This window comes from Schistocerca gregaria, chromosome 7 (genome assembly GCF_023897955.1).
Source record: "Schistocerca gregaria isolate iqSchGreg1 chromosome 7, iqSchGreg1.2, whole genome shotgun sequence".
NCBI lineage: Eukaryota > Metazoa > Arthropoda > Insecta > Orthoptera > Acrididae > Schistocerca > Schistocerca gregaria.
Genome location: NC_064926.1, coordinates 233834880 through 233857407, shown reverse-complemented (window position 1 = coordinate 233857407; position 22528 = coordinate 233834880). Strand labels below are relative to the sequence as shown.

Below are 22528 nucleotides of genomic sequence, written 5' to 3'. Positions count from 1 at the left end.
TCTCTAAGAAGAGAATTTCCGAGTCTGAGGGTAGTTCCTACGAACTATTTTTTATAAGTAGGCTATAAGAAATGTTCTGATGAATTTCCTGTTTGTTGCCTTCTCTCGAAGTGAGCGGATAATGTGTCGAGTATACCACGAAACTTTACTTTCACATTTTTATAATCTGGATTCCTAGTTAACTTCACAATGAATGAACTTCGCATTCTCTCGGTCACTCCAGAAAAAAATAGTTAACCGTTATTTCTTGCAACACGTTCTTAGTTAGACTCCGCGATTTTGTTGTCTTTGCCTCATTTGCCTCTCCCGGATTCGACAGTTTTTTCTACTACTGGATCCTTTCTCTGAAGACACATTGCATGTTATCTGTTCAACCACTGCTCTCTTTGTGGAAACCATCTTCATTCCAAACTGAAGCGGCCTCATATTCGGGTGCGGAGGCGATAGTCCGACGGGACGAACCAACAAAATCTGGCACGATGCATATCTCACTAGCCACTGCTCAGAGCGTTGTGCTATAATGTTTAGTCTTTCACGAATAGATATTTTGAATTACCTCTTTCTTAGTCCTTAACGAATATTCAAACTTCCTAATCACAGGAAGTAGGAGGGCACAGAAATGTCTAACTTTGATTTTTACAGCAACATCCACCTCGAGGTGTTACACAATAGCCAAATATCATACAGTGGTGTAAAGAGAACAACACGTTTCAGCAAGCAATGGTCGCAAGTGGAAATCTAGCACTTAGTGCATAACGTGCAGTGGTGTTGTGGTCTTAAGACGAAATAGTGGTTTGATACGTTCTTTACTCTAGTCGTCTTTTATTGTACTTATCACTGGGTCATTCCCGTATATACATAAAAGACAACTATTTCTGTACCTTGTGTAGGTTTTTCCATCGACAATAGAGTCTTGAAATAAAGATGTCGGCTGTAAACAATGGTAAACGACATTCGATGGAAAACTGAGTTATTAGATGTGATGTGATTTAGCCCTATAATGCAAAAGTTTCGGGATTATCCGAGGATAGCACCCCTCTCTCGAAATTCACGTTCTAGCTATTGGCGACGTTTGAAGGACGTGTGCATGTGAATAGCTGAAGATGCCACCAATATCGTTGACTGTAGTGGTAACGTGTGAAGTCATCATGTCAATAAATTTCTTTCCAGGAATGGGCTATACTAATCCGAGTATCATGTGGATACGTATGACTCCAACTAAGATCTTATATATGTTCCTGACCGTAAATACACATAAAGAGATCTTACTAAGAAGTCAAATGCGGAAATTTCGTTAAGCAACTAAACAATGCTTAGACCATAGTTAGCGTGTAGTTATGAGACGTGAGATGAAATGCATTTTCAACGCTATCCTTAACGTTTTCAATGTGCTGCAGTAAGGTGTTTGCATTAGCTTCTTGTAATGCATTAGCTATTGCTGTAACCACACCTCAAAAGTCAAGCAAATAAAAGTCAGTTATGTATTTACCTACTTACTTACATTATTACTGCCTTTATACGGGTTGTTGGTAGTGTAAGTGCATTAATGTGACCATTCGTACCTTAAAATGTACGCACTTCAGTGTGTTTGTTGTTTTTTTCTTTGTGTGTAACAATCTTCTCACAAACAAGTCATGTAATTTACTGCCTGATGTTTTTTGCACAGTCTTAATTGCACCACTAACTAGATTACGCCTGTCAGTATAGACTAACCATTATGCATCCACGCATCCCCACTTCAACACTTTACTTGCTGCCCAGGGGAAAATAAACATTAATGGTTTGCTCTTACCACAAAAACGTACTACACGTTAACAACTGTTATTATTAATCTGCAAATGAGGTAAATACTGATGTACTGTTGTTCAGTACATTGTCCTCAGTCACAAACATATCTGCACTTCTACCCTTAACATCATTGTACACCCTATAAGGCCAGTGTTTTGCATGTATTTCTATTTGAAAAGGTGTTCATGAATACATACTAGAGACTATCTATGGATGTATTTTATTGTTACCCATGAAATTATTCTGACATGTAGCTCTGAACTTTACAGGTTCAGAGGAACGTCACAGAAATGATCCTTCAAAAGACGCACTTGGTGCTACTATTCTGCAAGCAATTACAACTGATGCAAATGATCAGCGGAGCCACAGAAAGATCGGAAGAGAATGAAACATGGTGGTATCCAAGTACTAATGAAGAAGAAGATAAATAAAGGAAAGGAATATAGAATAAACATGTGCATGGGGATGATGTATGAAAAGATGTAGGTCGTCATATGAACGCTCTAAGAAGTGTTTCGAATGCATAAGTGAAGAACACAAATAACACATATTTTCCAATTATAGGCAGCCGAATTGCTACAAGACGCAAAATGCGTAGCGACAACTTTGTTTACGATCAGTGATATCCGTGAAAGGAGTTATTAAATTTTTATTTTGGAGAGGATTTGGAGAAATGTTTCCATAACTCATGCAGCAAGTAAACAGTGGCAAGTAAATGGTAACTGGTTTTAAGTGGGCTTAGTTTGCAAGAAAACGATTTTAAGTACACTTTGACAAAAATTTAAGCACAGAATTGAGGGCAGAATTTACCATTGTAAAAAGATGTGCTCACGGCTGTTATATATGAAAACGTGACGTATCTGGATAAGAATATCACATTGAATGTGCATACACTACCCAATTTATGAGAACTTACTGAAAACTTATTGTGCAATTTCTCGAAACACCCAAAATGTTGCTTATGATGGTTTACAACCAGGGTGTTAAAATCACGCACAGAGACGATTAAAAAGATGTTTGGTTTCATGTTAGGAGGCAACGTAGCATGCTACGACTACTTCTTTGGACGAGTGGTCAAAAGATGCTGTGTGTAATGTATCCTGGTCGAGACGTCGTGTCAGCATGCTCCACAAACGCTTATGGGTGACAGATCTGACTTTTACGACAGTCAAGGGAGAACAGGAACCCTCGTAAAGCTCACTGGATAACAGAAAAATAACACAAGGAGTGTCAGCTGCTAGAGAAGCACACGTTTGCTTGTTTACAGTAGAACTGATAACTTACAGAAACAAAAAAGCTGTTATCATTGCAAAAGACCATGTAAGTAATAGTAGTTAATGTCAGAGCACTAGCGAAGGTGATATCGTGCGTTCTTCGGTCCAATAATAACAAAATTTAACTTCTGTCAGTGGTGAGCCAAGCTCAAAAATGCATTATTATTAGCGCTTACCTCAACTCATTTATCAGAAACGAAAGATTCGTCTTCATAATCTAGCAGATGGTATTCCACCTATACTGTAACAAGAGTGCAATTTTCAGAAGGTTTCTTGTGTTGGTATCGCACAATGTAATGGTTAATCTGCACTCAATGGCATACTAGCACACATGGATTTATTGCGGCAGTGCGTAGTCTTCATCTGTGCTTCATTTCTATATATTTTCTATATATTTTATTTTACTGAACACGTTCACAGCAACAACATGCTGTAGACTCAGTGCAGAAAGAGCAATAAACTCTAAGTTGAAAAATTGTAAATCTTTCCCATTCTTGAATGTCAACAACTAACTCCACACCTCATCAAGTTCGTCTGCGTTTTAAATTTATTATGTAAAAGTTGCAAGTTGCAGCTACCGCCATTTAAATCCTCTGTACTTCATTGCAATATTACTGTTCTTGACTACTGCAGTATGAAAAAAGAGTAAGCCCACCGCATATTACTCTTTCAGGTGGGTGGAGAGATATTAGTGGAGACAACGTCTCATCAAAGTAATAACGTTCCTTTAATACTTCCCAAAATATTTGCATAAAATTTCATTCAGGGTCACTGTCTAGTTACCAGCTTCTGGGAAATGGTCAACCTGGCAACGCTTCTGTATACGTACATTGCTGTACCCACAACTATAATAAAAAATTGACGTATGTATATGTGAATGTTCCACATCTCCTCCTAAAACAATGGACCGATTACCAACAAACCTGGTAAATATATCCCTTGCTGTCAGGTAACAATCGCTATGGGGTTAAGAGGCACCTACCTATCACAATTCAGAAGATATATGTCATAATCAGACGCGTGAAAACATTAATAAGTTTATCACTTACGTGCTACTAATTTTTTCACAATAAATATCGCATAAGTATTCACATAAGGCGCTGAATGTATCTATACAAATATGTCACTGTAACAACCCTAGTTCAAGATATACGACGTCATAAACAATCAGATAGGTGAAATAATACCGCATCATGCATGACGTTTTAATACATTTATTCTTTACTACTAAGACACTCCTGCAGTCGCGTCAGCTCAAGGAAATCTCTGACGCATGGCACAGCTTTTTACAGCTTGCAAATGCGAAGAGCAAATGCAAGCGAAAACAATAGATATCTATAAAGCTATGAAGAGGCACTGCCGTAGAGGTTTACAAAATCGCAGTGTAGACACACGAAGCAGCTGCGACCAGCTGCCTGGACAGGTAACGAGAAATATAGCTTATACATGAACGTTACAGAGATATTGTATTTTGCACACTACGTTTCTTAATTTGGATACTGTACTTTTACATTCGTGCATGTTGCGTATTTCTTTGTGCAACTGTTTCATAATTTCAAAGATGTGTTCACGAATACACAGAAATGAAATGTTTTTGGCAATACACTACAAACAGCTTTCATTTTTACGTTTGCATTTCTAACAGGAAACTGGCAAAATGAATACCCGGACAATGCCAAGTTTGTCAGCTAGTGTGTAAAAATTTTTCTTTTTTGCGTTGATCAGATTCAGAGAAAGCAGTTTTCAGAATGAGATTATCACTCTGCAGTGGCTTATTTGCTGATATTAAACTTCCTGGCAGATTAAATCTGTGTGCCGGACCGAGACTCGAACTCGGGAACATTGCCCTTCACGGGCACGTGCTCTACCATCTTTTTTTTCTTTTTTCTGATGTGGTTCGGTATTCTTCGTCGCGTTTGGTCTGGGAGAACGTCACAAGACATCCGTTCAAGTTGATCATTGATTCCTTTACTCAGTTTCTTATTACAGAGGGCGAGCAGCCCTCTGACCAAACACGCTGAGCTACCGTGCCAGAAACCATATGAGCTACCCAAGCATGATTCATGACCACGACTCATCTCCACAGCTTCAATTTTGCCAGTATTAGGATAACTTCAACAGCAGCATTGCTTTGCTAATAAAGGTTTTGCGAATAAAGTCGTCTACATCACTTAACATAGATCTTTATTTATAACGTCACTTCTGCTATTTTATCACCATATAAAAACCTAGAACGTGCTAAACACGTTCAGTGTCAGTATCGACAAACCTTATACCTGCACGTGACGTCAGTTTTCAACTGATGACATCAGTAAGCGAAACGACGTTATAAATAAAGATACACCACCTGCGAAAAATTTAGTATACTCTTTAAGAGATTTCCAATTCACTCGACATTTAATGATGCAACAGCACGTATGGAGAAAATGAAATGATTAGATTCACAGATCAGTACTACGAGCGGCTGTCAGGTACCAGGTATCGACCCAGGTTGAAAGTGGTGAAGCTTCTACAGGCGGCAATGGAGGCGCTGACACTATCATCCAGATGTAGAATGCTGTCCTGGAATACTTTATTCCACGCCTGCTGCACTTGTTCACGTAGTTGTGCAAGAGTTGTTTATTGACCAATAGCATGAGTCACTTCTCATCTCATCATATCCCACACATGCTCAATTGCAGACAAGTCTGTGCTGGCTAGGGAAGTTGCTGAACGCATTGCAGAGCACCTTGACTTTCATGGGCAGTATGTGGGCGAGCATTATCCAGTTGTAAAAGCACACCACCTTCCTGTTGTAAGAACGGCAAGAAAAACAGCCCCAACAACAATCTGCGTGTACTGAGCGCTGGCTGGCATCCTCTCCAGAAACGATAGAGGTGAACTATAGTTGTAGCTTATTGTACCCCAGACCATAAGGCCTGGAGAGGCGCTAATGTGTCCTCGACGAATGTAGTCTACGAGACAGTGCTCTTCAGGTCTCCGTCGTTCGCGCAAACGGCCATTGCTTGCATGCTTTCATCGCTGAAGACAACGGCGCGCCGTTGCATCTGGCAAGTGATTCTCGGGCTGCACCAGACGAGCAGTACACGTCGACTCTGTGGCCTGAGTGGATGACGGGCTAGAGGTGTGCATGTCCGCAGTTCCACTGCTAATATTCGGTTCACAACAGTTCGTTTTGACACGTCTGAGCTCACAAGCCCTCTTATCTCTGCTTTGGTAGCTGTACGATGTGCCACTGCCTCCCTTGCAATTCGAGGATTCTGGCGGGCGTGCTGTGAGGACGTCCGGAACCTCGTCTAGTGGTGTCATATGTTCAGGTGGCCACTGATACCAGCACCGTTGCACAACTGATGCAGCACCTCTAACTTGTGTGTAAATTCTACAAAAGGGCCATCTCGCCACTGAGAAGGCCACAATTTGATCAGAATCGATCAGCTGGCAGTAGGAAGCACGAGTGCATCTCTGCAGCATGGTTGCCGCTTGCTTCACAGGTTTGCAACACACTCAGCCTTCTTGCTGCGAGCTTGCCCTGTCAAAGGAGAGACGCAGATGGCACTCTAGTAGTTAAGCCACCACACTATCTGTTGGTGGACAACGATGAAACCGTTATCAGTAGATCTACTACTTGCCCCCTCCACCCTCCAGGTGACATGCCGTCATAGGACAAAAATCGACTTCGCCTTTCTATGTGTATTATATGTCAAATTCTCGAAGTTGCTTTATTCACGGAGTATCTACCATAATCGCATACTCATTCAGGGAATTTATTTCCTTTGTTAATAAATATTGCGCTGATCAAAATACGGCCATGCCGCAGTGGTAACACCAGTTCCTGTCAGATCACCAAAGTTAAGCGCTGTCGGCCTGGGCTAGCACTTAGATGGGTGACCATCAGGTCTGCCGACCGCTGTAGGTAAATGGGGTGCACTCAGCCCTTGTGGCGCAAACTGAGGAGCTACTTGATTGACAAGTAGCGGCCCCGGTATCGGAAACTGACATACAGCCGGGAGAGCGGTGTGCTGACCACATGCCCCTCCACATCCGCATCCAGTGACGCCTGTGGGCTGACGATGACACGGCGGCCGGTCGGTATCGTTGGGCCTTCATGGCCTGTTCGGAAGGAATTTAGTTGATCACAATATTGTTTTGCTTCTTCGCGACAGTTACTGTTACTACCACACATTTGAAATTATTATTATTATCACTGTAATTGTCATCCCACTGCTGGAGTGCCCCAAGGTTTCGCTCTTTCCCTCTCCTTAACCTCTTATACACTGTTGAAATACCCAAACCACCTCCTCCCGTCCAACACCTTCAGTATGCTGATGATACCGAATTCCTTTTCCTCTGTCCTATGCTCCAAAAATACCAACGATCCCCGCAAATCCACCTCATGATGTAACCAATGGCTGCTTGAGATTAACCCCTCCAAAACTAATGTGATATTTATAGGACGCACCACCTACACCCTCTGACTCCACGGTATCTACCTCACCAATTGCAACTGCCCCATTCAGCTAATTAACAGACTAAAATATCTTGGACTAACCTTTAACTGTCAAGTAACGTGTAAACCTCACGTGCTCATCATTCAACAGAAAGCACGCAATAGGCTAAAACTAACTGTCCTTCACACATACAAATACCTGGTCTACCCCATACTTTGCTATGCAAATGTTGCATGGATATCCATCCCACCCAAGTTCTATGTATCCTTACAGATCCACGAACGCCATATTTTCTGCCTTGCTATTCGCGTCCCTTTACCATTTCCCCCCCCCCCTTCCTCAAGGATCCTTTAATAATTCATCAAATACCCACCTCTCCTCACTCACATTGAACACCTTTGAGTATCCTATACCATCTGAAAACTCGACTCCAACAATCCTATTGCGTCCACCCGCCTTTCCAGTTCTAGTGTGCTGCACTCCTCTGTCTACACATGCAACAGACCCTCCACCTGCACACCCTCCATGTTCGCTCCCAAATGAATTTCAAACATCTTCCTCTCCTTAAGTATGAACTATGCCCCGACATATACACACGCTACCGAATCTGAATCCATCTCATTCTATCCACCCTCAAGGGCTTCTTCCTCCTCCTCTCCCCATAATACACAGCCTCCTTTTCCCCATCCTGTCATCTTCACCTACTTTCCCTTCCAGATTTATATACCCCAACATCAGCTACCCCTCTCTCTTTGTCCCACACAAAGACTTTTTGTCTCGTCACCAGCTCTTACCAGTCCTCAGTTTTCATCATCACCAGTCTTCTATCTCTCTCCCAACCCACCTCTTTTCATCAACAATCTACCCTCCCAGGGTGGGTCCTCTTCCAATTTCAGTTAAAGTGTACAGTGTTCCGTTTTTAATGGTATGTATCTCGCATTTTTTTCAAGTGTTTAGTGTTCATCAAGTGTTTTTAACTGTGCTGCCTGTCCACATTTTGTCACTGTTTTTAAACTTTTCATGGAGACATCATTATTTCTTACATTTTCCCATTAAGAACATCTTTAAAAATAATTTTAAATTCATGGTAAATATGTCTCCCTGTTCTGTGTTCAGGGTCTAATAACAGAATAATGTCTACCGATGAAGAGCGGCTTGATTGTGCCGCAGTCAGCCTACAAAGGGTGAAGGTGGATGAAATCACAGTAAGAATTGCAACGATGTCACCATTGTTACTGTTATTACTACGTAGCATCGCTTCAATGTATCAAGTAAAAGAATCGTTGAGAACTATACCTTCTTTGTTGTATATAAAACTCAGGCTGAACTAACTGACCTGGTAGGATAAAAATTAAATACAAAATAACTGCAATAAGAACAAAAAAATCTCCTTTTTCCATTAAGCGCGTTATCGGGAAAAACCTTATGAGTTTATTATCGTACAGTTACAATCCACATAAAACAGCGACATGATATGTACATAGCAAGGTTTTCTTTAATAACAGTGTTGCAAGTTTATTGCACAACAACTTTTATTGTGTGCAACCATCGACGTAATGCACTGCTGCTCTCTGTTTCACCATTCCCAGGCCGCTGTTGATCCAGCCTCAGGGATCTGGTGTGTCTCTACGATCTGCTTGTATAACTCCGCAGAGCCCTTAGCCGTTCTGGGCCTGTCGTCGTCTTCAAAGTCGACGTAGTACAGCCCGAACCTCACTCTGTAAGACACATGAATGTATTAGTAATGGTTGTTTTCACTCATTTTACAGAAGATAAGTACAGAGAGTTACAGTAAATTTTTCATTACGTCTTCATGAAAGACAAGATAATTTTTATTGTTCAAGAGTTAGTACGAAAAGAAAACTTGTAGTCAGAAATCATGAATTAAGTTTTAGTTGGTAAAAATGTAGTGTTACTCTGTCCTGAAAAGCTTGCATATGTTTATTAAATATACGGTACATTTATGGCAACATAATGGTGCGAGTAAATCGAAGAACGACGAAAGTTATGAGAAGTAGCAGGTATTAGAACAGCGTGACACTTAACGACTGATGGACGTGAGGTAGATGAAGCTAAGGAATTCTACTAACCAGGCCGCAAAATAACCAATGACGGACGGAGCAAGGAGGACATTAAAAGCAGCTAGCATCGACAAAAAGGGCATTCCTGGTCAAGAGAAGTCTACTAGTGTCAAACGTAAGAAAGTAGTCCATTGATATGAGGGGTTTGCAATCGACAGGCCTATGTAACTTTGATTTAGCCTAGTTCTAAAAATTCTCCATTATCTGACAAAATCTACGTAAGGTGCTTATCAGCTTATTTTCTGAATATTTTTCACAGAAAACCGTGGTTCGTTTAGACTGAGTGTGGTTAATTACATCTGTCGTCCATCGACAGCGTACACATGCAACAGACCCTCCACCTGCACACCCTCCATGTTCTCTCCCAAATGAATTTCAAACATCTTCCTCTCCTGAAGTATGAACTATGCCCCGACATATACACACGCTACCGAATCTGAATCCATCTCATTCTATCCACCCCCAAGGGCTTCTTCCTCCTCCTCTCCCCATAACACACAGCCTCCTTTTCCCCATCCTGTCATCTTCACCTGCTTTTCCTTCCAGATTTATATACCCCAACATCAGCTACCCTTCTCTCTTTGTCCCCCACAAAGACTTTTTGTCTCGTCACCAGCTCTTACCAGTCCTCAGATTTCAATAGTGCTAACGTCGACGGTGTGTGCTCCGCATCTGGTCCGGAAACAAACTTGTTCCACACACTCGCAGTAGTTGCTGTCGACGGCAGTAATGACTACTTTATTGTTGGTCCTCAAGCATGCATCCTGTAGTGCTCGATACAGTCTCGGTTTCTTTTTGTATTGGTTATATGTTAACAGTGATACACAGTTGAATGTAAATAAGTGAGGAGTTGACCGATATGCGCCTTGTCTGTAGGTTCATTGAATGCAGTGGGAGAGTGGTACTACGACCCTATTCCCAGTTGTTTCCGGCGCAATGGCAATCACATCACAGTAGGTTTGCGTCTATACATAGACCCCCCGAGTAACCATATGCTTTCGTGTTACTACTTTTTGGTGAGTGCGTGTACAAGCTTCTTCACTGCTGTGGAAGTACTTTCACAAATTAAAATATAATTCTGGTAAGAAAACCGAATAAATCATAACTACGTCACTACTCTGTGGCGAGACAATGGAGAACTCCGGTCATTTGTATCAAAATACTCAGAAAATGTCCTTGAATAACCTCTGAAATTATGTCGGTGGTGTCTTGACTCATCCTGCATATTTATTACAGTAGATCTTATATTTAACGTGGAAACTGTTTCTTGTTGTGGTCTTTAGTCCTGAGACTGGTTTGATGCAGCTCTCCATGCTACTCTATCCTGTGCAAGCTTTGTCTCCCAGTACCTACTGCAGCCTACATACTTCTGAATCTGCTTAGTGTATTCATCTCTTGGTCTCCCTCTACGAGTTTTACCCTCCACGCTGCCCTCCAGTACCAAATTGGTGATTCCTCGATGCCTCAGAACATGTCCTACCAACCGATCCCTTCTTCTAGTCAAGTTGTGCCACAAACTCCTCTTCTCCCCAATTCTATTCAATACCTCCTCATTATTTATGTGCTCTACCCATCTTATCTTCAGCATTCTTCTGTAGCACCTCATTTCGATAGCTTCTAGTCTCTTCTTGTCTAAACTATTTATTGTCCATGTTTCACTTCCATACATGGCTACACTCCATACAAATACTTTCAGAAATGACTTCTTGACCCTTAAATCTATACTCGATGTTAACAAATTTCTCTTCTTCAGAAACGCTTTCCTTGCTATTGCCAGTCTACATTTTATATCCTCTGTACATCGACAGTCATCAGTTATTTTGCTCCCCAAATAGCAAAACTCCTTTACTACTTTAAGTGTCTCATTTCCTAATCTAATTCCCGCAACATCACCCGACGTAATTCGACTACATTCCATTATCCTCGTTTTGCTTTTGTTGATGTTCATCTTATATCCTCCTTTCAAGACAGTGTCCATTCCGTTCGACTGCTCTTCCTTTGCTGTGTGTGACAAAATTACAATGTCATCGGCGAACCTCAAAGTTTTTATTTCTTCTCCATGGATTTTAATACCTACTCTTAACTTTTCTTTTGTTTCCTTTACTGTTTGCTCAATATACAGATTGAATAGCATCGGGAAGAAGCTAGAAACCTATTGTTCAAAACTACACTGAGCTGACAAAACCGATGGGGTGCTCCACAGTATAGTGTAGGACCTTCTTATGCGCGGCGTAGTGCAGCAGCTCGGCGTGGCATAGAGTCAACAAGTCACTGGAAGTCCCCTGTAGAAATTCTGGGCCATGCTGCCTCTACAGCCGACCAGCCAGTCTCGATTACGTCCCATACATGTTTGATGGGATTCAAGCCGGGCGACCTGGTCGGCCAAACCATTCGCTCGACGTTCTTCGAACCTACCGCGAACAAACTGACTCAGTGATAGGGCGCATTGTTATCCATAGAAATCCCATAGTTTTTTGGGAACATGAAGTCCATGAATGGCTGCAAATAGTCTCCAAGTAGCCGAACATAACCATTTCCAGTCAATGATCGGTTCGGTCAGACGACCCAGTCCATTCCATGTAAACAAAGCCCACATCCTTATGGAGCCACCTCCAGCTTGCACACATGGTTCGGTGTGGCAGTGCCATTTCCGAACGCTACCATCAGCTCTTAGCATCTGAAGTTGGTAATCATACGACCAGGCGACGGTTATCCAATCTTTTAGGGTCCAACCAATATGGTCATGAGCACAGGAGAGACGCTGCAGGTGATGTCATGCTGTTAGAAAAGGCATTCGGGTCGGTCGTCTATTGCCACAGCCCATTAACGCCAAATTCCGCCACACTGTCCTAACAGATACGTTCATCGTACGTCCCACATTGACTTATGCGGTTATTTCACGCAGTGTTTCTTGTCTGTTAGCTCTACGCAAACGCTGGTTCACTCGATCATTGAGTGAAGGCCGTCGGCCACTGCATTGACCGTGGTGAGGATTAAAGCCTGAAATGTGATATTCTCGGCACCTCTTGGCATCATGGATCTCGGAAAACTGAACTCATTAACTGTTTCTGAAGTGGAATGTCTCATGCGTCTAACTCAAACTACCATTCCGATCAAAGCCTGTTAATTCTCGTCGTGAGGCCATATCACTTCGGAAACCTTTTCACTTGAATCACCTGAGTACAAATGATCGCTCCGCTAATATACTGCCCTTTTTTTACATTATGTTCGTGGTAGTACTGCCATCTCTAAATGTTTATACCACTATCCCATAACTTTTATCATCTCGATGCTGTATAAACAGTAATAGTTATAAAAATGGCTCTGAGTACTATGCAACTTAACTTGTGAGGTCATCAGTCGCCTAGAACGTAGAACTAATTAAACCTAACTAACCTAAGGACATCACACACATCCATGCCGGAGGCAGGATTCGAAACTGCGACCGTAGCGGTCACGCGGTTCCAGACTGAAGCGCCTAGAACCGCACGGCCACACTGGCCGGCAGCAATAATTATAGAAGAAAAGTCCATTGACATGAGAGAACAGATATGCTTGTGAAATAGTTTAACGTGAAGAAGTGGTGAAAAACCATTAATGAAGAGAAGAGGGAATAAAGGTGACAGAAGAAGGATAGATAGAAGAATACTGAAAAGAAGGGAACGTTTATTTCACTATTTGACGTAGAAAAATGGCCATCCATCTTGTGCCTTGAAATAAAAATTTCGTATCAGCTAGTGCCGGGGTCAGAATAAGGGTCAACTTTACGGAAAGAAAACAGCGACGTTCTCTGGGACCCGCAACAGGGCCGCTGCCGAAGCGGCTGACGATGCTGCAGTATGTCAGAGGGGCCAGTCGTTGACTCAGCAGGGGAGGTTGGCCGGGGCACCAGTACGCTGGCCAAAGATTTGGCAGCAGTACTGGGCCAAACACGCAATATCTACTTGGGCCAAGGCCGCTGGTCACTGTGGTACCGGAGTATAAGTTGTGGACGTTGCCGGGGACTTCATCGTGCACTAACCACACTAGTTTGTGCCGGAGTGGCTTGCCAAGGAGACACACTGGGCGCAGGCCTCGGCGATCAGTGGAAGAATACATTGTCTTGTGCCAGCCGCGAATGCCACTGTAGCGGCGGTGGAGAATCATGCTCTAGCGCCCCCTCCAGACTTGTAGTCGTGTAGATGCCCAAGAGCTTGGCTGCAGTTATCCGTGGAAGGTACCACAGGTATGGCGGAGTGATTAGTTGACGTCTGGATGTGAGTGCGAAAGACTGAAACGTTGAGCGTCGTGGAGCCGCAATTTTCTAGCCACAGCTGTCTAAACGGTCAATGCCTAAGACGTACATTGAAGTCATCTACTTGTGGAGTGAATTATCTTTTCACAGTCTCCAGAAGAATACAGCAGCCCACAGGAATGGTGGAGAATTTAGTTACTGTAGGGCTGCGCAGAGAGCCAGATGTTGTGGTTTTGTGGCCAACATCTATTAGTGGGCATCTGATAGATTCTGCTAGACTATCTTGTAGTTAGTGCTGAGCGAGGTGAAGTCAGCTGGTAACTGTTGTGATGTTTTCAAACATGGCTAGGAATTAGAAATTTTGTGCAGTGAATTTCTGAATTGCACGTTGGTATCATCGTGCATAAGAGCACGATTTTTTTTTTTTTTTTTTTTTTTTGCATTTTAATTATTGTACTCGCACAGAGATTGTGACTCATTCACTGTATTGTACCAGGTGTCTGCCCATCTCGAATCTGGCGCTGGTTTTATAGTCAGAGAAACGTCCTTACCGTATCATCTACCGAGAATAGGCGGTACACACACGTCATGTCTAGGAGTGGCACATGCACATAGCCCATGGGGTGCGTGAGTCTACCTGGGCCAGATTAGTGTATTGTTGTGTGGAAACAGTGGTCATGGTTTTGCTAAAAGAGGTAGTTCTGCTGCAGGTCACTATTCTACCTTGTTTTGATGACAGCAATTGGAACTTTGTATGGCAGTAGCCAACGTTATTACTGGAGATCATGAGATGTGCAGTATATAACCTTTGGTCATCACGACGGCCCGTTAGAATTAATGCCTTCGAATTTGTTATTCTGTTCTCAATATTTTCAAATGCATTTTAAACATTAAATTGGGAATAGCATCGTTGACTGTATATCATATAGAAATCAGTCAGGATGTACATGTACACAACCCCACTCACCATCACTCACTTTCTCGCAAGAACGACGTTAAGCACATAGTGGAAAAACTGTTAGACCAAGGATTTAGCTATTCGTCCCTCTGGCTTTCCCTATGCTGTCCCTGTTTTCATAGTTCCAAAGCCAAATGGAGGCAAATGTCCTGTGGTCGAATTCCGTGAGTTAAAAAGATCGTCTCACATATGATCCCGCTCTCAGACTTTCACTACTGTTTTGGTTGGTTTAGTGCCACTCGCATTTTTGCGACCTTGGATTTAAATCAAGTCTACAATCTGGTCCCACAAGCGGAGGATTCCAGAAAGCTGACAGCTTTTACTAGTGACTAGAATTTAACTGAATTCGCCCGCATACGTATCAGCCTGTCCACTGGAGCTGCAGTCCCGTCACAACTTATGGGTAAGATATTCTCTGACATTAAATTTTGTCTGTATATCATTTTCTTGATGATTTAGTTATTTACAGTCATAAATAAGCAATAATATTTTGAGAAATTTACAGAGGTTCTGTGGTGATTGAGGGACGTGGTTCTGGCAGTGAACCCAGATAAGTAATTTCTTGCCTATGTAGTTTCACCAGGTGTAGTAACTGTGAACCCGGCGAGGTTCGTCAGGATGGACGACTCCTTTAGGAAATTAATTTCTGAATTTGCTCATAAGGCTGCTCCACTGAATCTTCTGGGGAAAAACGGTAAAAAATTTTAGTGGAGAGAGTCCCAGGAAGCAGGTTTTATAGCACTGATTGAACCTCTGCGTACAGCACATCTACTAGCGTTACCTAACTACAACACGACTTCTATAGTGCAAACAGATGCATCCACGTAGGGGCAGTTTTACTCCAGGTAGACCAGGAAAGGTGACAAGTTATTACTATTCCTCGAGGTTGCCCTAGCACTAACATTCGCTTTCGCCTTACCTATATGATTAATATTCATATTATTTTGATGACTCAATCACAGAAACCATATATTTACACACCTTGTACTCCAACGTAAGTACTTAGTGTACGAGATGGAGGCACTACCAGTGTTGTTCAGATTAGAGATACTTAAGTATTACTTCTAACGTAGTGAATTTATAAGGAGCTGTCAAACGAAAACACAGCAGATAGAAAAAGTAAGCTGTTTATTATTTGAAAAGAAACTGACACAACTGTTGGTACATTTATCCTTCAGGGCTCCCAAAATTTGAAAATAACATGAGAAGAGATGGGAACTATATGAAGAATGTGCAAGGGCTTCCCAGGGAAACTTTTCAAGGACACAAACTTAGTAACACCTGGGTGGGGATTTTGTTGGCAGATTGTGTCGACTACACCGCAGGAGTTTCGCAGGGAAGGACTTACACAGCCTCATACAGTCCTAATCTCTTTCCATGCGCTTTCCATACTTTTGGAGCCCTAAAGAAAAAAAATCGCGGTTATAGATTTGCTTCAGACGAAGAGGTGAACACCTGAATACAGTCAAGATTCTGTAAGCAACCACGATATTTATTTCATAAAGGCACTGACTGTCTTGTCTCACGGAGGGGTAAATGTGTTAATAGCCATAGCAATTGCGTCTGAAGTAATAAATAGTTTTCTTACTTTCGTTCCGTCTAGTTTTCATTTGACTGCCCCTTACATGTTGAAAACTGACAACCAAGCATTAAGCTCTGATAACTGTTTCTTGATTGCTACCTGTTTATAATGTCACTTGGACCATGTAAGAAAATTATTTATGTATGTGATATAGTGGAAGTGGAAGACAAGGGAAGGTAAACCTTCAGCAGTGTATGTACACCATTGCTACAGTGATGAGTGAGAGCTTACCATAAACTGAAAAAAGAACGTTAGTGAAGGTGAACCATCACTCTACTCGGCTAGGGAAAGTGTACAATAACATATTATCCACTAGTGAAGGTGTATCATCGGTGCTCCCGGATTATTGGTGGTGCATCCAACAATGCTATCACGCATCAGCATGAATGTAATTGTCGTCAGCTCGTTATTGTTAGGTTATACAGCAGTGCAGTTATAGTTGGCAGTAGTGCAGCTGCGGTTGATAGTAGTGCAATTACAGTTCATATCAGGGCGGCTCTTAGAGTGGAACGAGGAAATCTCAGTTACAATTCTGTCTTCATGGACACAGAAAAGTGCGAGTCACTTCTCAACAACGCTACATCAGTAAAATCTGGACAAAAGAGGGACGGCAACGACTACAAGATTCCCCTACAAAATTTCCTCGGAGGAGGAAGTTCCAGCAGAGAAAACTGTTGCCCTGATGACCGTTGAAACGTCTCAGTCGATGAGAAACGGCCACGGATTCTTCTACTGCAACTACCACCAAAAATGTCAAACTCTGAGATGCTTTCGCAAAAACAAAAATGTGCTGTGCAGCTCAAAGTACGATGGTGCACATCCTTGCTGCAAAAAATGAATTTTAGATAATATGACTATGCTTTCAAACTGCAGGTGATGTATGTAATTTTCAAAGTACGACAGTTTTGTTATTACAGCCTTGGTTCACTTTCCTTACCTCTTGGCAGTGCAAATATACATTCACTAGTGATAGTGCACTATCCCTAGTCAATGTTTATTGTTTGACAGAACTGTAATCAGTAATCCTCTTTCACTAAATGGGCCAGTGAAGGTGCACTGTCAACATTGTTGGTATACTTTCCCTGAAACTTCGACTTGAGATATAACAAATATATGGATCTGTTTAGAATAAGTCTTTATTATTATTATTATCATTTGAACGTTTTAAATAAGGGGCGTTCTTGGACAGAATATTGTTTGTTTCTGATTTGAAATCTGGAACATCTATGAACTTTCTGGTGAAGTTGTATGCTAAGAGGTGCATTCAAGTTCTAAGGCCTCCGATTTTTTTTCTCCAGACTGGAAAGAGATGCGCATTGTTTTAAAATGAGGCCGCGTTCATTGTCAATACGTCCCAGAGATGGCAGCACCGTACGGCAGATGGAATTTTACCGCCAGCGGCGAGAGTAAGAATTGTTTTAAATACTTAATATGGCGGCGTTTTCCTTACTTGAACACCGTGTAATCATTCGTTTTCTGAATTTGCGTGGCGTGAAACCAATTGAAATTCATCGACAGTTGAAGGAGACATGTGGTGATGGAGTTATGGATGTGTCGAAAGTGTGTTCGTGGGTGCGACAGTGTAATGAAGGCAGAACATTGTGTGACAACAAACCGAAACAACCTCGGGCTTACACAAGTCGGTCTGACGACATGATAGAGAAAGTGGAGAGAATTGTTTTGGGGGATCGCCGATTGACTGTGTAACAGATCGGCTCCAGAGTTGGGATTTCTGTGGGTTCTGTGCACACAATCCTGCATGACGACCTGAAAATGCGAAAAGTGTTATCCAGGTGGGTGCCACGAATGCTGACGGACGACCACATAGCTGCCCGTGTGGCATGTTGCCAAGCAATATTGATGCGCAACGACAGCATGAATGGGACTTTCTTTTCAATCCAGAAACAAATCGCCAGTCAGCTCAATGGAAGCACACAGATTCACCGCCACCAAAAAAATTTCGAGTAACCGCCAGTGCTGAAAAAATGATGGTGTCCATGTTCTGGGACAGCGAGGGCGTAATCCTTACCCATTGCGTTCCAAAGGGTACTACGGTAACAGGTGCATCCTACGAAAATGTTTTGAAGAACAAATTCCTTCTTGGACTGCAACAAAAACGTCCGGGAAGGACTGCGCGTGTGCTCTTTCACCAAGACAACGCACCCGCAAATCGAGCTAACGTTACGCAACAGTTTCTTCGTGATAACAACTTTGAAGTGATTCCTCATGCTCCCTACTCACCTGACCTGGCTCGTAGTGACTTTTGGCTTTTTCCAACGATGGAAGACACTCTCCATGGCAGCACATTCACCAGCCGTGCTGCTATTGCCTCAGCGACTTTCCAATGGTCAGAACAGACTCCTAAAGAAGCCTTCGCTGCTGCCATGGAATCATGGCGTCAGCGTTGTGAAAAATGTGTGCGACTGCAGGGCAATTACGTCGAGACGTAACGCCAGTTTCATCGATTTCGGGTGAATAGTTAATTAGAAAAAAAATCGGAGGCCTTAGAACTTGAATGCACCTCGTAGTCCATGTCATAAGATGTGGTAATAAATAATGATTTCATTAAACATCGGGCCAAACCACTCTCCACACAAATCCTGCTCTGCCAGATACATATACAGATGAAAGATTATGAGAATGACAAAATGGAGTGCATCAGTTTGTTCTTAAATTCAACAGAATATTTATCTACAGAAAATAGTGCAGGTAGCAGCAGGGGAGGGGTTTAACAACTTTTTGTTTGAGGAAAGTTGTTTAGCCGAAAGCTGTCTAGCCTCTGTGGCGCTGACATGCTGAAACAGACAAACACGCACATTCCTAGGTACTTGTAATGTGCCTTGATGTGTGGCACATTCGTCATTCCTGCCACCGACGGGGCTTGCTCGACGTGCTTCGATGGTGGGACATGCCAGCAACACATAGGCATCGGTGCGAGCGACTCCACTGCTCGACGATGGGAGCAGCGACGGAGCGGCCTTGGAGTCGCTAACCGCCACTGAAAGGAAACAGACCCTGGAGGAAGCTCGTACAGCTTCGCCTAGAGTCGGCAAGGTTAGCAGTATAGCAGTGGGATTTTTAGCACTCATAGCCGGGTGTGGCCGAGTGTAATGTGTAGCGTCCTTTGCCTGGAGCAGCTGACGGCGGAAGAAAGTTTCGATTACGATGAGTGTAAGGCGGTGCATAAGAGCGACTTGGACCGTGTAGTTGGTGCTATTCATTGAGCCTTTGCTGGCATCAGAGTGAGACAAAGATTTTGAATTGGCAAAATACGCCAGGGCTGCTGTTGGTCAGTATTTGTAGAACAGTGGCTTGTATAATTGTACTGCGAGTGGAAAATGTACGGAGGCTGTTCTGGCACCTTGACGTATTCTAGTGATAAGCGTTTAGTGATTCTAGTGAACTGAAGAGGAAGGTAGAAAAGTAAATAGAATAGTAATGAAGGATTTTGACGATGCAACGTGCAAAATGAAAAACAGAAAACCGTTGTACACTGATGGAATAAACACAGGCTAAATTAAATTAGCATGGAAAATGAAAAACAGAAAACCGTTGTACTCTGATGGAATACACACAGACAAAATTAAATTACCATTTTCCACACTGAAAAGATACTTTCTTAGTTAAATTAACAGATGCTGGAAAAATAAGAAATTCCTTCGAACTGGACATGTTGTTGTTTTTGTTGTTGTTGTTGTTGTGGTCTTTAGTCCTGAGACTGGTTTGATGCAGCTCTCCATGCTACTCTATCTTGTGCAAGCTTCTTCATCTCCCAGTACACACTGCAACCTACATCCTTCTGAATCTGTTGGTGTACAGATCTCTTGGTCTCTCTCTAAGATTTTTACCCTCCACGCTGCCCTCCAATACCAAATTGGTGATCCCTTGATGCCTCAGAATATGTCCTACCAACCGATACCTTCTTATAGTCAAGTTGTGCCACAAACTTCTCTTCTCCCCAATCCTATTCAACATCTCTTCATTAGTTATGTGATCTACCCATTTAATCTTCAGCATTCTTCTGTAGCACCAGATTTCGAAAGCTTCTATTCTCTTTTTGTCCAAACTAGTTATCGTTCATGTTTCACTTCCATACATGGCTACACTCCATACAAATACTTTCAGAAACGACTTCCTGACACTTAAATCTATACTCGATGTTAACAAATTTCTCTTCTTCAGAAACGCTTTCCTTCCCATTGACAGACTACATTTTATATCCTCTCTACTTCGACCATCATCAGTTATTTTGCTCCCCAAATAGCAAAACTTCTTTACTACTTTAAGTGTCTCATTTCCTAATCTAATACCCTCAGCATCGACTAAATTCCACTACATTCCATTATCCTTGTTTTGCTTTTGTTTATGTTCATCTTATATCCTCCTTTCAAGACACTGTCTATTCCGTTCGACTGTTCTTCCTTTGCTGTGTGTGACAGAATTACAATGTCATCGGCGGACCTCAAAGTTTTTATTTCTTCTCCATGGATGTTAATACCTACTCCGAATTTTTCTTTTGATTCCTTCACCGCTTGCTCAATATAGAGATTGAATAATATCGGGGAGAGGATACAACCCTGTCTCACTCCCTTCCCAACCACTGCTTCCCTTTCATGCCCATCAACTCTTATAACTGCCATTTGGTTTCTATACAAATTGCAAATTGCCTTTGGCTCCCTGTATTTTACCCCAGCCACCTTCAGAAGTTGAAAGAGAGTATTCCAGTCAACATTGTCAAAAGCTTTCTCTAGGTCTACAAATGCTAGAAACGTAGGTTTGCCTTTCCTTAATCTAGCTTTTAAGATAAGTCGTAGGACCAGAATTGCCTCACGTGTTCCAATATTTCTACGGAATCCAAACTGATCTTTCCCAAGGTCGGCTTCTACTAGTTTTTCCATTAGTCTGTAAAGAATTCGCCTTAGTATTTTGCTGGACATTAGCTACAATAATAGCTATTTACAAGAAAGGAGACAGAAGTAATTGCGAAAAGTAAAGTGGCACTTCTCTGCCAAACACTGAGTGTAGTAACACACAGACTAGGAGCGACTGTTGAAATTATTCAGCTACAAGAACAAACGGGATTAGGATACGTAGATCGCCCACAAGCAGTACATTGCTATTAGACAAATTATTGAAAAACACACAGTTCAAGAGAGAGAGAAAACTACAATTCAAAGAAAATGTGAAAGCTTTCAATAAAGAAATAGAGAAAAGCTATGGCAGATAGTGAACAAAAGAGGAACACCTCTGCACCGGGCAAAGGTAGCAGAAATCAAGTACCTGTGATCAGAAATCGCCACTGAGAAACGTAAAACCTATAGTAGGGCGAAACTGTAGTAAGACCACAGTTTTTCTCCGATTCTTCGTAGTATATATACTGATGACATGCTCTGGCAATGGATAAGTAAACCACGTTTTTATTTTTGAGAGACCAAGAGCCAAGTTCCAGCAAAATAACAGTAAACGATCAAAAAGAAGAAAAATGTAACTCGTTCAAATTCTTAGGTAATACTATCTCATTTATCACAGAAATGGACATGCGAAGGAAAGTAGAGTGATTTAATTACCTTAACGGAACAATTTACAGAATCCTCAGAACTATAGTAAGGAAAGAAGCTCTACTTAAATTCTACTAAACGACGTCAGTACCAACCATAAAAAAGGGGAGTGTGTCATGGTCTGTAACAAAAAGGAATAAACAAATAGTACAAGTATCGGAGACTCTGGGCAACCACTATCCGACAGGAGGAGCAATGTTGACACCAGAGAAGAACAGAGAATGAAAATCAACAGATTAAGGAGCACAGTAACAACTGGAACTCTGGACGGACTATGTGACAAGAATGAAAGACGACAGAATATCAAAAGTAGCGATGACTTATTACCTGGTGATATTTAGGAAGACCGAGGAAGAGGTGGAAAGATAAATATTCCAAGCAAGGAGCTAAATGCCTAATGCATACAGAAAGAAGCATAAAAGTTGCCTGTCTACTATTCTCCACATTCAATGTACATCACGATTAAGCATCTCGCTACACAACCGGACGTCTCTGTTGGTAGTGCTTACTCACTTGTCCATCATTTGGAGTACTCAATGGGGTGTGCACGCTGGGTTCCTCGCCGTGTAACAAAGGACTATAATGAGCAACGAACGTACGTCTGT

At 42.1% G+C, this 22528-nt stretch overlaps 1 protein-coding gene across 1 annotated transcript in view; it reads right to left on the bottom strand.

The window, feature by feature from the left end:
- Positions 1-8929: 8929 nt before the first annotated feature.
- The window catches only part of LOC126281884 (myrosinase 1-like), a 121775-nt gene continuing 108176 nt past the window's right edge, over positions 8930-22528 (bottom strand). The window contains exon 11 of the mRNA XM_049981199.1: positions 8930-9228. Within this exon, the coding sequence (XP_049837156.1) occupies positions 9087-9228 (142 nt within the window). The 3' untranslated portion in view covers positions 8930-9086. The remainder of the gene's footprint in view (positions 9229-22528) is intronic.